General features: G+C 35.2%; 1 protein-coding gene across 1 annotated transcript; it reads right to left on the reverse strand.

Moving 5' to 3' along the window:
- Positions 1–9: 9 nt before the first annotated feature.
- Positions 10–14,162, reverse strand: LOC140014083 (gamma-tocopherol methyltransferase, chloroplastic-like). Its single transcript, XM_072064477.1, has 4 exons — positions 14,093–14,162; positions 13,346–13,592; positions 5,049–5,218; positions 10–165 (listed from the first exon to the last, which is right to left on the reverse strand). Exons 2-4 carry the CDS (start codon positions 13,566–13,568, stop codon positions 10–12), a joined length of 549 nt encoding a protein of 182 aa, XP_071920578.1. The 5' UTR covers positions 13,569–13,592; positions 14,093–14,162.
- Positions 14,163–14,769: the final 607 nt, after the last annotated feature.

Below are 14,769 nucleotides of genomic sequence, written 5' to 3' on the forward strand. Positions count from 1 at the left end.
TTTCTTTTCCTACTCACTCACTAAAACAACGTCGTTTTCCTTTGCTGTTGCTCCCATTATACGTGGCCTATTGCAGTCCTCTAATTTTTTTTTGTGAGAGGACCGCTCAGGGACCGTCCCTGCCCCGTATCCCTGATTCAATGCATCTGCCACTTCAAAGGAAACCTGCTATGTACGTTTTAGCAGCTGTTAGGAAAAGAAAGCAGCACTACTATATATCTGCATAATGATTTTACATATTTTTATTTCTTACTTCTCTTTCTAGCATTGTGGTGGCTTTTACTTGGAATTTGGAAGAAAGTTCCGAGTCATTCTACAAATTTTATTTGAAATGTGACTTGATCTGAATTTAAAACTTGGATAATCAATAATATATGGTTAATCTTCTTTATACTGACATGCATAATAATTAATTTGAATTTGAATTTGAAATTTATGTGTTGCATTTGTGGGAAACATCTAAATCTAATAGTGTATAAATCATATATATATATATATATATATAATAAAGTCGTATCCTCATTCTTATCCCTTTATGTTTTCTCTTTCCTATGTGGCTTAACGAGACGGCAAATAGTTTCCCACGTGGCTTGTTCTTTTTTTGTTTAGATATATATCAATTCTTATTTCCTATAAGAATTCTTAATATTATATTATTCTTATTTCCTACCCAAAAAAGGAATTGAAGATAAATAAAAGAGACATAAATATCTTTATTAGATATATCTCCAAATTCATGCCAATGTGTAGTGCATAGGAACCGAAGTAAATAAGAATTGTTATCACTACAAAAAGTAGAAAAGTAACTAATTTCAAAAGGAACCATTAATAACAGAGTCAATATCTGATGTTGGAAATAGGATTCTTAATAAATTTTATTATTAAGTGCGTTATCAAAACATAGTGCATAGCACGAAATTTGTGGAAAAGAAAAAGTTAATTGAATCCAATTAACTATATGTATTTGACCCATACGGTCAAATATAAATTCCTATTTGAGCACGGGTTTGTAAATTCCTATAACCCCATTCGTTGTTAATTAAAACATGCAGGTTATACTCATTGCTAGGTTATAGGATTCATAATACATCTCTACTCAGATGGTAGGGAGTATTTAGTGTGTGGACCCACACCATAGGAGTCCATGTACTTAAAGGATGCGATATAGTTGAGGTGGTCTTTCAAGGTAGGTAAAATCTGTCTTGAGAACGCACTTTTATTTCCTATAAGAATTCTTACTATTATAGGATTCTTATTTCCTACCCAAAGTTACGTACTTTAAACAACTTAAATCAAGATAAATCTATTTTTAATGTTCTTATCAATATCTCTTTATATTCTTATTAATTTTTATTTCTTATGCCTACACTACATATAGCCTCTAATATATTGATTTCAAGTATCAAATTCATGGTTAGGTATTTTCAGTGCAAGCGGTTGACACATTAAAGTATCGATTTTGGGTTTCCACTTCTCTTGATTATCTGGTACATCTTTTTTCAATACATATTTTTTTTAAAAAAAAAGCATGTTGATCTTCAATTGTAAAAGTTTAGTAACGTTTTTTGAATTTTTTTATTTTTTTATGAACACATAGGATTAGTAATAAATTTCTCTTATATTTCATATATTATATCTCACATAATATTTTTGCCTTTAATTTTGATAAATCATTATCAGATTGGTGGAACTGACAACCAATACCAATCTGAAACATCTTCTTCCTAGATCCCGATTAGTATAACAGATAATTCTAATCAACAACATTTCAATACACTTCATATGAATCATTCATCAGAGGGTTTAACAAAAATCACAGAGGAAGGGAATGCTCATAAAAAGATTTACATGAGAAAGTAGATTTAATATACTATTTTACTTTCTTAAATTATAATCTTTACGTATTATTATACACAACCTTGAATGCGATAAATCATTTATTTTTTTATACTTAATTATCCTACTTTGCTATCATGCGGTGATAATGAAAAATCAGTAAATGCTGATTTGCACGGACAAATCGAGGAAAATGTTCACACAGAAGAAAAACAAAAATAAATTTCTGAAGAGTAGAATATTATTTGATACTATTTACTGCACTTTTTATTTATTTTCAAGTTTTTGAATGTTATGGTATTGTCGAATGTTATTTTTTCATTTTTGAATTATTATTTACTGAATTAGATGTTCAAATTTATATTATAAAAATACTTTATATTACAATGTGCATATAGTAATATACTTAAGAAAGGTTATAATAAAATATACATTAAGTTTGTATTTCATATCAATATTTTTATAAAATTGATAAATAGTTTATTATTTTTCGAAGATTCCCGTTCAACGAACGGGTACAAAACTAATATATATAATAAAGTCGTATTCTCATTCTTATCTTTTTATTTTGTCTCTTTCCTACGTGGTTGAACGGTAGGGCAAGTAGGTGCAACGCGCTTTATGAGTTAACTCCCTAATAACCTACGCTATTCCATCCCTCTTTTTTCTCTTGCCTTTACAATTCTAGATAATCCTTCCATAATTATCTCTTCCATTCTTTCACCTTTTTTTTTTCCTTAACCTAATCGTCAAGCCTAAATTTCCTGGGGATTAGTATAAATAATTTTGAATTATGTTTTTAACTCTCTCTCATCTTCAACTCAAAAGTTCAAAATATCAATTCAAATATTAGATTATCTTTATCAAATTATTGCTATCACAGATACTCTACATTTTTGCTCATATATATGATTCTCAATCTATTACTCATCACTTTATCAAGTAGTAAAAATGTTTACACCTTTCCACCAATTTTTTTGGAAAGATTTTTTTTTTTTTTTTTTTTTTTTTTTACTTCAATGCAAGGACTGGATTTGGAACTTCGTTTTTATTCCCTTCAATGCAAGGACTGCATTTGGACTTTGTTTATACTCGCTGTATGTGGTCTGTAATTTCCCACACCTTCTTCATAGTTAGGTCATTGAATTTGAATTTTCTAAGTAAGTCTTCAAAAGTTACAGTTTCATTTTTATTTCTGGCAAGGTTTTTGTAATTAATTTGTTATTTCAATTTATGGATTCACTCTTCAATTCAAGTAGAACACATATTGCTTTTTGGTTAGTGATTTAAAAGTGCCCTTTTAAACTATGTGTTTTTACACGATTTTTTTAATTGCCTTTGACAGTTTATTAATTGTCTTCAACAATGTACTAATTTTTTTTCTAGGTTTCTGGGCTTAAAAAAATTTTGTGCAGTTTTCAATATTTTTTTTTAGACTTTGGTAAAAAGCTTCTAAAAAACAAAAAGGTGTCATTGATTACATAAATGGCAAGGCATCAAGTTCATTGTCATATAGTAGTTCACGTCATGCAATATACATCAGACTATTTAGATTTTTTATGTTTTTGACTTAAGAGCAAAATACATCTTATGTTTTCGTTTTGCTTCTATTAGCCTTGAACAGATTTAGAAGGTTGTTGTGTTCCTATGACTTGATTGATTCTGAATTCTGATCTTTTATTAATACTTCATTCGGCTTCTTTTCTTTTCACATTAACCTTTAAGCCATTTATATTAAGTACCAAAATTGATGTTTTGGTAATGGATTGGCTATTCTTTTGTTTACAGAAGATCAACCAAGATTTGATCTTGCCTATTTTCAAATTTTTGATTGTTATCATATCGTCGAATGTTTTTTTTTTAATTATTAATCACTAAAATAGATGTTTAAATTTGCATTATAAGACTATTTTTGAATAACAATGTGCACATAGTAATGTATTTAAGAAATGTTATAATAGATTATACAATAAATTTGTATATTATGCAAATATTTTTATGAACTACACTAAATAATTTGTTATTTTAAACAATTCCTATCAACGAATGGATACAAAACTAGTTATTAGTTGGTGCATAGAAGATTAATTCTACATACATACATACATATACATATACATACATATATGTATGTATATATGCATGTATATGTGCATGTGTGTGCGAGTTGTGTGTGTGTGTGTGTGTGTATGTATATGTTTATGTACATGTATATATATGTATGTATATATACATATACACACACGTACACACACATATATATATATATATGTATGTATGTATGTATATGTGTATGTACACACATACATATGTATCCAAATTCAAGAGTTAACATCATTACCTAAGATTATTGATAATACATATTTGAATTCAATTCTATTATGAGATAATTTTATCCCCGAAAATTTAGGATTTAAAAATTTTGCTTTTTTAGTGTATAAAAAGTAAAGGTGAGGATGGATAATCAAAACAAAACTATCACAAATTAGGATTCTTGAAACTTTTGAGTATCAGGTTCGCTTTCATGAACACAAAAGTGGGGAGGCTACGGGAACATTCAAGAACTAGTCTCAGGAATGCTGAAACTTTTCTTTTTATCTTCCACGCTTTGAAATTGTTTCTTGTTGTTGTTGAATATTTTTGCTTTAACTTTCTTCACTACAATTTGTTTAGTTCATATGTAACGTCATTCCTTGTCTATTATCTTTCTCATAGAAATAAACAGGTAATATAAATATGTGCGTGTGCATGGGTTACCATCTAGTATTCTATGAAATGCACCTCTTGCTTTATATGGATTAAAAGATTGGGGAAAATCTGTTAAAAATATTCAAACTATTGATAATGATAACGATTCAAACTATTCACTAAGAACGTTAATTGTAGTAGCTTTTTTAACAAAATCTACTGCAAAATGTGCACAACAAGGTCTACATGATATCCAAAAGTCAATACAAGGATCTTTTATACTCAAAATCTAAGAAGTGTGTCCTTTACATGAAATAATCATCTACTATCAGTTTCACAATTTTTTTTCAAAACCATAGTAGTAGTAGTAGTATGCACTCTGTCATCATTCCTTAAGAAATGGAAGAATGAAAATTTTTACTCATTGTGCACTTGCATAAAAAGAGTGAGCGGCTAGGGTGATTTAACAATTGATAACTTCTTGCAAATCTTTCAAAATTGTAACACGGAGAGTTCATACAAACCTGGCTTTCTAATCCTTGGGCAGCAGTTAGAACACGAGCTCTTTCAGCCTCAACAGGGCTAAGGGTGATGCCTTTACATTGAGAACCATATTTACTTGCTAGGTACCTGGTGCTGCCACCAATACCGCATCCAACATCAAGTATGTTTCTTGGTTTCTTAGATGGATCCTCTGCATATTATTTCATGATAAATAATGCCGGTTGGTTGATTATTAAACAAAAAATGACCAAGTTGGAGAGGAGGAAAAAGTAGAAATTATGAGGATGTTTCACTAGGAAAGAAAATAGACACATTGAAATGCAATCAAACCATTTCTTTTTTCAATGTGTCCATGACCTAAACCAATTACAGAAAAAACAAATTCTATGCTTAATGTTTATTCACATTGCATCAGGCTTGTTCAAATTATAGAACTAATCCTGTAATTTGACCAATTTGTATTCTAACCTTTTGAATAGCCAAATACCCCTAAATCCATTGCAAATGTGGCCAAAGAAAAACTAAAGCTACTAAAATGAGAAAGGAAAAGGAAAGACCAAAGAAAAAAGAAAAACAAAATGTTGCTTCTGTTTTTATCCTTCCCCAATTGATTATCCCCATTTACATGTGCATGTACTATTGGGTGTAGAATTTGGTACTTCAATTCAAAATAAGGGATTTAAAATTCCTTTTTAGATTGTACGTACTTTATAGTTAAAAAAATTCAAAAAGTGTGACAGAGCACCTCTTTGGTTAAAATGAACTTGCTTGCTCTCTAGCCCCTTATACAACCCAGTTGGATTTCTCCTCTGTAAGGTAAAATAGGATAGATGTTGCTGATTGACCAAAAAAAAAATTTTTTGAAATGGTGTTTTTTGGTCATGAACTAAAAGTTTTATTTCCTTTCGTATATGTGAAGAAGTATTTGACTTGAAAGGAAATAATAGAATTAAAGTGAGGGCTGGGTTTAACTGCCAATATTGTATTTAAAGTGAGGGCCGGGTATTTGGCAACTGTTTTGCTATGGGGGATTCGACTGTAATCTGATCAAATCACAAGGCATACTTTTTAATTTGGTCAAATATCAGGAACTATGATTGAAATTGACCCAATTTTGAGTGATACCAATAAATTTATGTGTTGATTTTTCGAAGCTAAGCAGTATTTTGTGTTGTTAAGAACAAGATGCATCACTAGCGCAATTGGCAGAGGGTGTCAGCGGGTGAGAATCGGTACATTTAGACCCAAATCCGACATGTAATAAACTAGTTTAGATCCGGATTCAGATTTTGATGGGGACCAATATATAGTTTCGGATTTGAATTTCATCAGATCCAGTTTTGAGTCGGATATATCCAAATTTTAAAATTAATAATTTTAAAATAATTTGAAAGTTCTATTTTTATATAAACTTTAGCAACACAATTGTTTGAAAACTTAATAATTCTGATGTCAACGAAGTCACAATCGAAATTAATGGGAATTAATTCGCAACGGATCTTCTGTCTCACATCCTGTGTTACTCTCTATCCCACTTTTTATTATATTGCTATTTCTCTTATATAAATATTATGTTTTAATTCTTTTTTATTTCCTTAAAATTCAATAACTATTAATTAAGTAAAAAATAAATACAACAACTTCAAAAAAACAATATATAATAGAAAATTAAAAAATATTGCAGAAAATTCATAAAAAAATCTCATTTTTTATGCATTTTGATTTTTTGAGTTTGTTAAATTTTGTGTATTATATAAGAGAAATAGCAATATAATAAAAAGTGGCACAGAGAGTGGCACAGGATGTGATGTGAGACAGAAGATCCGCTGCGGAATTAATCTACACTCAAGCAAAAAGCTTAGCTCTGCAGCGAAATACAGTTTTGTTTCATAACTACAGCATTTGTACTTGGAGAAAGAGAAGAAAACTCGAGATAAAGTAAACTGCCAATGCATATCTTAAGAGAGGTGGGCTGAAGATACCTTTTTTTTTTTTTTTTCCGGAAACGATAATGAATTATATTAACTTGTGTAAAAATTTACACCTAATGAGCAAAGGCTCAAGCTGCACTATACAAGTGTCTTCGACACTGAGGATTTAACCATTCCTCATCAAAAAATATGCTTAGCGCATAAAAACTGAGGTTAGCTAAGCTATTCGTCACTTCCCCCCTAGCTAAAACAAATGAGCATTCCACAAACATTGAGCTTAAATCGTAGATGTCCACAATATGAGAATGAAGTCGAATGTCCGTAGCCCTTTTGGTTTCTATCATCTTCAAAAGCTGTCGCTGTGTGATTGCTACTTGAATTCTCCTCCATTGCTGCTCCCTTGCCTTTATCATTGCTAGCTTGATGGCCACTGCAGTATCCATGAGAATGTTCCCTGTGCTATATTCCTTTACTGCCCATGTAGCTAGCACTTGATCATTTCCCCTCACTGCCACTATGCCTATTCCCATCTGACTTGCTTTTCTCTGAGTGTCAAAAGCTAGGCAAATGGTTATAGGACTTTCAGTACTTGTGGTTACTGCCTGCTGCACTACAGCTTCTGTTGTTTTTGGAATGCTCATCTGGTCCTTGCTGTGTTGTATTCTCTGCATTTCCAGCCACTCTTCTTGAGCTTGATGTATGATTTTACTTGCTGGTCTTCTATTTTTCTGAAACACAAAGTCATTTCTAGCTTTCCAAATTTGCCACAAAATGTTTACAGTGAGTGCAATGTGTTCCAGCCCTTCAGGTCGATTCCTAGCCTCTGTTAAAGCATTCCACCATCTTTTAAAGTTCCCTTGTTGGTCATCAATACCATCCCATTTCAATGGTGCTATTTGCCATGCTTCTTCTGCCATCCTGCAACGAAATAGTAGGTGTTCTACAGTTTCCACAGCTTCACCACAATTCTCACATATTGGTGATCCTTTCTTGGTTCTGCTAAACACCACTTCATTAACAGGTAATGCCTTATTCAGGCATTTCCAGATAAAAATCTTCAGCTTGTGTTTCACTTTAAGCTTCCACAAGTGTTTCCACAGGTGTTGGTCCTCTAGGCTGGTTTCTCCTCTTGTAAGCATTTTCTGCTGCTGTTCTTCACCCTTCTTGTTTAGTTCCTTGTAAGCTGAGGCCACTGTATATTGGCCATTACGACCATGTAACCAGAAATGCCCATCCTCCCTGTTAGCCAAGCTAATTGGTATCCTGAGTATCATTTTGGCCTCCTCTTCCTTGAATAGTTTGAAAACCAAGTCTCTTTTCCATCTGAAGTTTTGAATCAAGTCTGCCACGTTATGCAAATTACAGTTTCGAGGCCTCGTTGAAGCAGGCCTTCCATGGGGGATCTCTGGTACCCAGTTGTCATCCCAAATTTTTGTACTCCTTCCATTTCCTATTTTCCTTATTAGCCCTCTTTGCACATCCTCCCTGACTGCCATGATGCTTTGCCAAATCCATGAAGAATTGTGTTGTACCTGGCAGTTGAATATTGTGGATTTAGGGAAGTACTTTGTTTTCAGGACATTGCTAACTAAAGAATTGGGCCTTGTTATCAGCCTCCAGATTTGTTTCCCTAATAAAGCCTTGTTAAAGTTCAGCAAATCCTTAAAACCTAAACCCCCCTTCTTTCTGTCCAGTGTGATTCTTTGCCAGGAGCACCAATGCATTTTCCTCTTCCCTTGTTCCTCTCCCCACCAATAATTGGCCATCAGGCTACTTAGTTCCCTGCATAGACGGACAGGTAGTTTGAAGCACGACATGGCATATGTAGGCATAGCCATAGTGACCGCCTTGAGGAGAACTTCTTTCCCAGCCGTACTCAAGAGTTTGTTTTTCCAGTGTTGCATCTTTTTCTCACATTTTTCCTTGATAAAGCTGAAAACCTGTCGCTTGGATCTTGTAATAACCATGGGTAATCCTAGATATTTTCCTTGATGTACCCTCTGGATATTGCCAAGATGCCTACACACTTCTCTTTGTTGTTGCTGAGAGATGTTCTTGCTGAAAAACACTGAAGATTTGTCTAAGTTTAGCATCTGGCCAGAACCTCTTTCATACTGTTTCAAGATATTCATCAGCGTTAATGCTTCCTCAGGGTCTGCTTTGCTGAAAATGATAGCATCATCAGCAAAGAAGAGATGAGTGATTGCTGGTCCGCCTCTGCAAATTTTCATTCCTGTGATCTTTCTTTCTCGTGCTGCTTTTTGAATCAAGTTAGTAAGGCCTTCAGAACAAATCAAAAAAAGGTATGGGGATAAAGGATCTCCCTGTCTGATACCTCTCTCTGGTCTCACATATTCTCTTACCTCACCATTCACGTTAAAAGAATAGGTAACTGTTTTGATGCAACTCATAATCCAAGTGGTCCATTTGTCACAAAAACCCATTCTATGCATGATTTCCTCCAGAAAATTCCACTCAATCCTGTCATAAGCTTTAGACATATCTAACTTCAAAGCAAAAAAACCATTGTTTCCTTTCCTTTTGTTTTTTAAGTAGTGCAAACATTCATGAGAAATGATAACATTGTCTAAAATCTGCCTACCAGGAACAAAGGCAGCCTGGTTCTTACTAATGCAAGCATCCAGCACCTCTTTGAGTCTATTTGCAAGAATTTTTGAAATGATTTTATACACTACTTTGCAAAGACTAATAGGTCGAAAATGTTGGAGATTGGTGGGGTTGTCAATTTTAGGAATAAGAGAAATAACCGTGTGGTTAAAGGCTTTAGACATATGACCAGAATGGAAGAAACTTTGAATGGCTCTAATGATGTCGTATTTTATAATGTACCAAAATTTTTGGAAAAAGAAGGGGCTCATACCATCACTGCCAGGGGCTGTGTTTGGATCCATAGAGAACACTGCTTTTTTTATTTCCCCCTCCTGCACTTTCCTAGTTAGCTTGGCATTCATTTGTTGAGAGATTGATTGTGGTATACCCTCCAAAATCTCATCTAGACAATCTACCTCTGCACCACTGAATAATTGTTGGTAATATCTTGCTATTTCTGCCCCCAAATCCTCTTCACTCACGGCCCAAGAGCCATCATCTCGCTGTATGTTTTGCATTCTGTTTTTTTTCCTTCTCCCTCGAACATTAGCATGAAAAAATTGGGTGTTTTTGTCCCCATGTTTGAGCCATTTACATCTTGCCTTTTGACTCCAATACAATTCTTCCTCCATGTATGCTTGCTTCAATTGACCTTTAAGCTCTTTCTTCTTCATTTTTCCATTGATCCCCCCATCCCTTTGCACCTCCTCGAGCTGCTTTTTGATGCTTGAGATTTTCAGCTTAGCATTATCCTGAAAATTACTCCTCCATCTGAGTAATTCTACTCTGCAATTAGCTATCTTCTTTGTAACCTTAAACATTCTTGAGCCTTCTTGTTCCTCATTCCATGCCTTCTGAATCACTTGATGTATTTCCTGCTGTTGTAACCATCTTTTATCAAAAAAGAACCTCTTTTTCCTTCTCTGAGTGCTTGGGTTGGAGTCAATCAGCAACATACTGTGGTCAGACCCCAAGTTTTCTACATGTGTGCATTTAGCCCTTTGAAAAATTTGAGACCAACTTTGGCTACCCAAGGATCTGTCCAGCCTTTGTCTCACTTCTCCTTCATTCTCCCAATTATTACTCCATGTCCATGGATGTCCTTCAAAGCCTATGTCAATCAGGTCATTTTCTGATATGAATTTTCTGAAGTCAGTGAAAGACCAATCCTCTCTTAGTGTTCCACCCCATTTCTCCTCATTTGTCAAAATGTCGTTGAAGTCTCCTGCTATAACCCATCTGTCCCCCCAAAGTCTTTTTCTTTCACCTATTACTTTCCACTGTTGTTTCCTAATTTGGTCCCAACAACTGGCATAGATGCCAATGAACCACCAGTCTGTTTGTGTTTCTGTATCTTGAATCTGCACTTCAATTGTAAAAGAGGTGTGCTGAATCATCTTTATCTTAATATCTTCATGCCATAGTAATGCCATCCCTCCAGACCTTTTCATTGCTTCTACTACATAGCATCCTTCAAAATGCAGCCTCCTTTTAACTTGCTCCATATATTGAGCTTTATTTTTAGTTTCACATAAAAAGATTAAGTTGGGGGAGAGGAGGTTGTTAGCCTCCTTCAACTGGGGAATTGTCAAGGGGCTCCCTGCACCTTGGCAATTCCACACCAGAACCTTCATATTGCCTTTAGAGGCCAGATTTGGCTGGCCTCTGCCCCCACTTCCATCGCTGCCTCCCTTATCCTTACCTCTGTCAGCTTAGTTTTCTTGCTAGAAAGTTCATCCTCATCAGCATCAGCCATTTCTTCATCCTTTAAATTGAATTTCCTTTTCCCAATTTGTCCTGCATTGCCCGGCTGTCCCTTCCCTTCTTTCAGTGTTTGTCTTTTGTTCACCGGTGTCTTAATGACCTTGTTCATCCTCCTTGTTTTCCTCAGTGATGCCACCGTGATCATGTCAGCTAGATTTTCATCAACCTGCATGTTCTCTTCTGCCTGTTTATGTTCCCCTCCTTCCCCAGTTTCCTTACTTTCCTTGCTGATCAGCAATTCTGGGGTGTTCATAAGACTTTTAGGCACTTCCTTATCAATATTGTGTAAAGGTCGATCCTTTTCTAGACAGGCCTGTTGATGTGACACAAGGCTTGTTTGTAATCCCACGTTCCTCTCTGATTCCTTTTGATTGTTCAAGTTGGGTTTGTCCTGTGATGGTTTATTCATCCCTAACCCCTGAAGGTCAGTCTCCCTTGTTACTTTCTCACCGCCCACCTGCAAAGTTGAGATGTCTTTGTGTATCCTATTGTCTTGGCCAGACACATTTAAGTGTTCCTCATTCTGGTTGACCTCCTTTCTCCCAACAGGACTGGGAATTAGTTCCCCATTTTTGAAAGTCCAATGTGTCCTATCATCTGAGTAGTTTTTCTGAGGCTGTGTTTTTGGTGGTGAACTCCTTCCACTCCCCGCTCTCAACCAAGGACCATATTGGTTATCCAACTGGCCTCTCCCCACTATCACTTCTATTTTGCAGGTCCTCTCACTGTGTCCAATTCTCCCACAGCTATAACAGAAATCTGGACAGCGCTCGTACTTAAAGCTAATCCACCTTGGAGCTCCATTCAGTTGAATCATCGCACCCCTCATTAGCGGCTGTGAAATATCTGTCTTCACCATAATTTTAATATGCCTGCCTTCCTTTCCTCCCGCTTGAGGAATTATGACTTCCTTAACCTCACCAACCATGGCTCCTATCTTCTTCCCTGTTTCCTTTGACATCCAATGTATAGGCAAGTTCCACACTTGGATCCATAGAGGGGCAAAGTTAAAAGCTGTATAGTCCTCCTCTATCCCTGCAAACCAACTGCTTAGAACCAAAATCTGATTATCAATAATCCAAGGTCCTCCGTCCAGTACCCTTAATCTTTCATCCTCTCTCGGTAAAATGAACTGAAACAGATTTGGCCCCAACTCCAGAGCCTTCATTTCCTTTGGATATCCCCACGCAGCAGTCACAAAGTTCTTTACTCCCACAAAATTGACAACTTTTTCTCCATGTATTTTCCCCACTAGACTAGATTGGCACTCCATTATCCCATTATCAGCATCCCCCAAATCTAGAGCAGTGCCTCCCATTTCTTTGTTTGAAAGTGCAAATTTCTGCAAGATTTCTGCCAATTCCTCTGTCATTGTCTACTAGAGATTTATCGGGTATACCACGCTTATCTCTCACTGCTTACACTTAGCTAACACAGAGCAAAGAAGGGAGAACCCCACGGCAAGACAACAAAACCAGAAAAAGCTATAAAAGACAGGTAAAAGAGAAGAGGTACCCTACTGCAGCTAAAGAACTAGTCAAAAACCAAATGCATCTACTTAAAACTTAAGGCCAGGAAACAAGGGTTCTTCTTTTTTTTTTTTTTTTTTTTTTCTGTCACCAGCTTATGACTGAGGGCCGGAAACCTCCTGGAGAAGAAGGGTTGCCTCCTACTGCTGTGGTTTGCTCGCACTCTCTTTTCCTTTTTTTTTTTTTTTTTTTTTTTTTACTCCGTATTACCACTAAGGACACCGAAGAAACGAACCCAGAAAAGAGTTGCTGTTCGTTCAGAAAAGCCTAACCTTTAATGTGTTTACACATCTGTGCATAAGTGATCTTAAATGCTCACTCAAAGTCAGACAGATAAAATGACGGAAGGAATTGGAACCTGTGAAATTTGGAAGGTTTGGAAGGTTTGAACACTCATGCAAGAGAGACTCACGATTCCCAAGAGAGAGAAAAAGGCCTCTCACTTTAGGAGAGAAGGAGTCTTTTTTTTTTTCTCGAACTGACCTGATACAGAGGCAAAACGGAGGGCCGCCTCGATCATGCGAGTCTGAGCAGAATTGACATCAGAACCAGGGATAACGGAGCTAGAGTCATAGAAGCCCAAATGGAGGTGATCCCCAAATAGATCCTCTACTATTTTAGATTGGACATCATATGCCATGGCAATTGCCTTGTTCATCTTCTCTGTCTCCACCTTTCCCTCTGTATCCATCTTCTCCCCCTCCATTATTGTTGGTTGTATCGCACAATCCTCTTAACCTTACTTAAGTTTTAGAGCCAAACTAATGAAGGACAGAAAGAAAGATGGTTTTTTTCTTTTTTTTTCAGGGTCACATAATATGCAGGTACTAATTCTTTTCTGCTAGACAGCAAGTGTTACTCTGGGAATACTTTTGGAAGAGTCTTAGATATGGAATGTTAAAGAGTATTTCTGCGGGGGAGAAATTTTCATTTCGGGGCACAGTTCCTCCTCCTTCCCTAATAGAAAAGAACAATAAAATTTGCATTAGTATGACATTAGCAAATGGGCAGACGCAACCTTCACTTTTTTGTTCCAGATCTAAGCAATAGAGAAATCCCATATATTAGCATGCAAATAGCTATAGTATAAAAAATCAATTAATGAAGTGGATCATAGAAATTGAGAGCCAAGTATATAATAATTACTAGCCACTAGGCCTTTGATTATAGATTAGATTATAAAAATTCTATCGTTGCGACAAAATATATATATATATATATAATGATTACCTAGCTAGCAAAGAACAAAAGCTTCAACGTGTCCTGAGAAGCAAAGCAGCACGCAACACAACTTGAGAGAGAGAGAGAGGGGGAACAATGTGGCACTGAGCGCATTGGCTTTCATTGACTATAAAGGTACAATGTAAAATGTGTTCCAATGTGTGGGGATATTTATGTAAAACTCCTTTGAGATTTATAACAATTTCATGTTTCTCCCTTCAAGCTTTTGAAAAGTTACAATGATCTCCTTTATTTGGACGTCTAGATAATATGTGTCGTTCATATTAAATAAAATTTAATGTCAAGGTACAAGAGGGAATTTACCAAAAGGAGCTCCCTCACTAAAAGGATGCATTTTTTATATATATATATATATATATTTAAGGGACTATTTTAGCTAATTCTAATTGCGAGGGGGCTAAAAAACTATCAAAAATGGAAGGGACCAATTTGACAATTTTTCCTTTATCATAATATTATCTGCACGTTTAATATTAATGGGATCAGGGGCAGAAGTGGCCTCACAAGTTTTATTTTCCACAAGTTTGCTCTTTGATGTAACTAGGTTGGAAAATGGTGTAACAAAAGTTTAAATATATTGTAATTGATTTGAAATATAGTGCAATAAAATGTGAAATTACTATCTTATTCCGAAATCGAGTAAAGTAAAACCCCAAATCCAAATC

Source organism: Coffea arabica, chromosome 9c (assembly GCF_036785885.1).
Source record: "Coffea arabica cultivar ET-39 chromosome 9c, Coffea Arabica ET-39 HiFi, whole genome shotgun sequence".
In the NCBI taxonomy this organism is placed as follows: Eukaryota; Viridiplantae; Streptophyta; class Magnoliopsida; order Gentianales; family Rubiaceae; genus Coffea; species Coffea arabica.

Coding starts and splice junctions, on each gene's coding strand:
- LOC140014083 (XM_072064477.1), bottom strand. CDS start 13,568: ATGGAGGGGGAGAAGATGGATACAGAGGGAAAGGTGGAGACAGAGAAG. Junction 5,219..13,345: donor CCGTTTTGCCTCTGTATCAG/GTCAGTTCGAGA, acceptor AATAATATGCAG/AGGATCCATCTAAGAAACCA. Junction 166..5,048: donor CCCAAGGATTAGAAAGCCAG/GTTTGTATGAAC, acceptor CGTACATAGCAG/GTTTCCTTTGAAGTGGCAGA.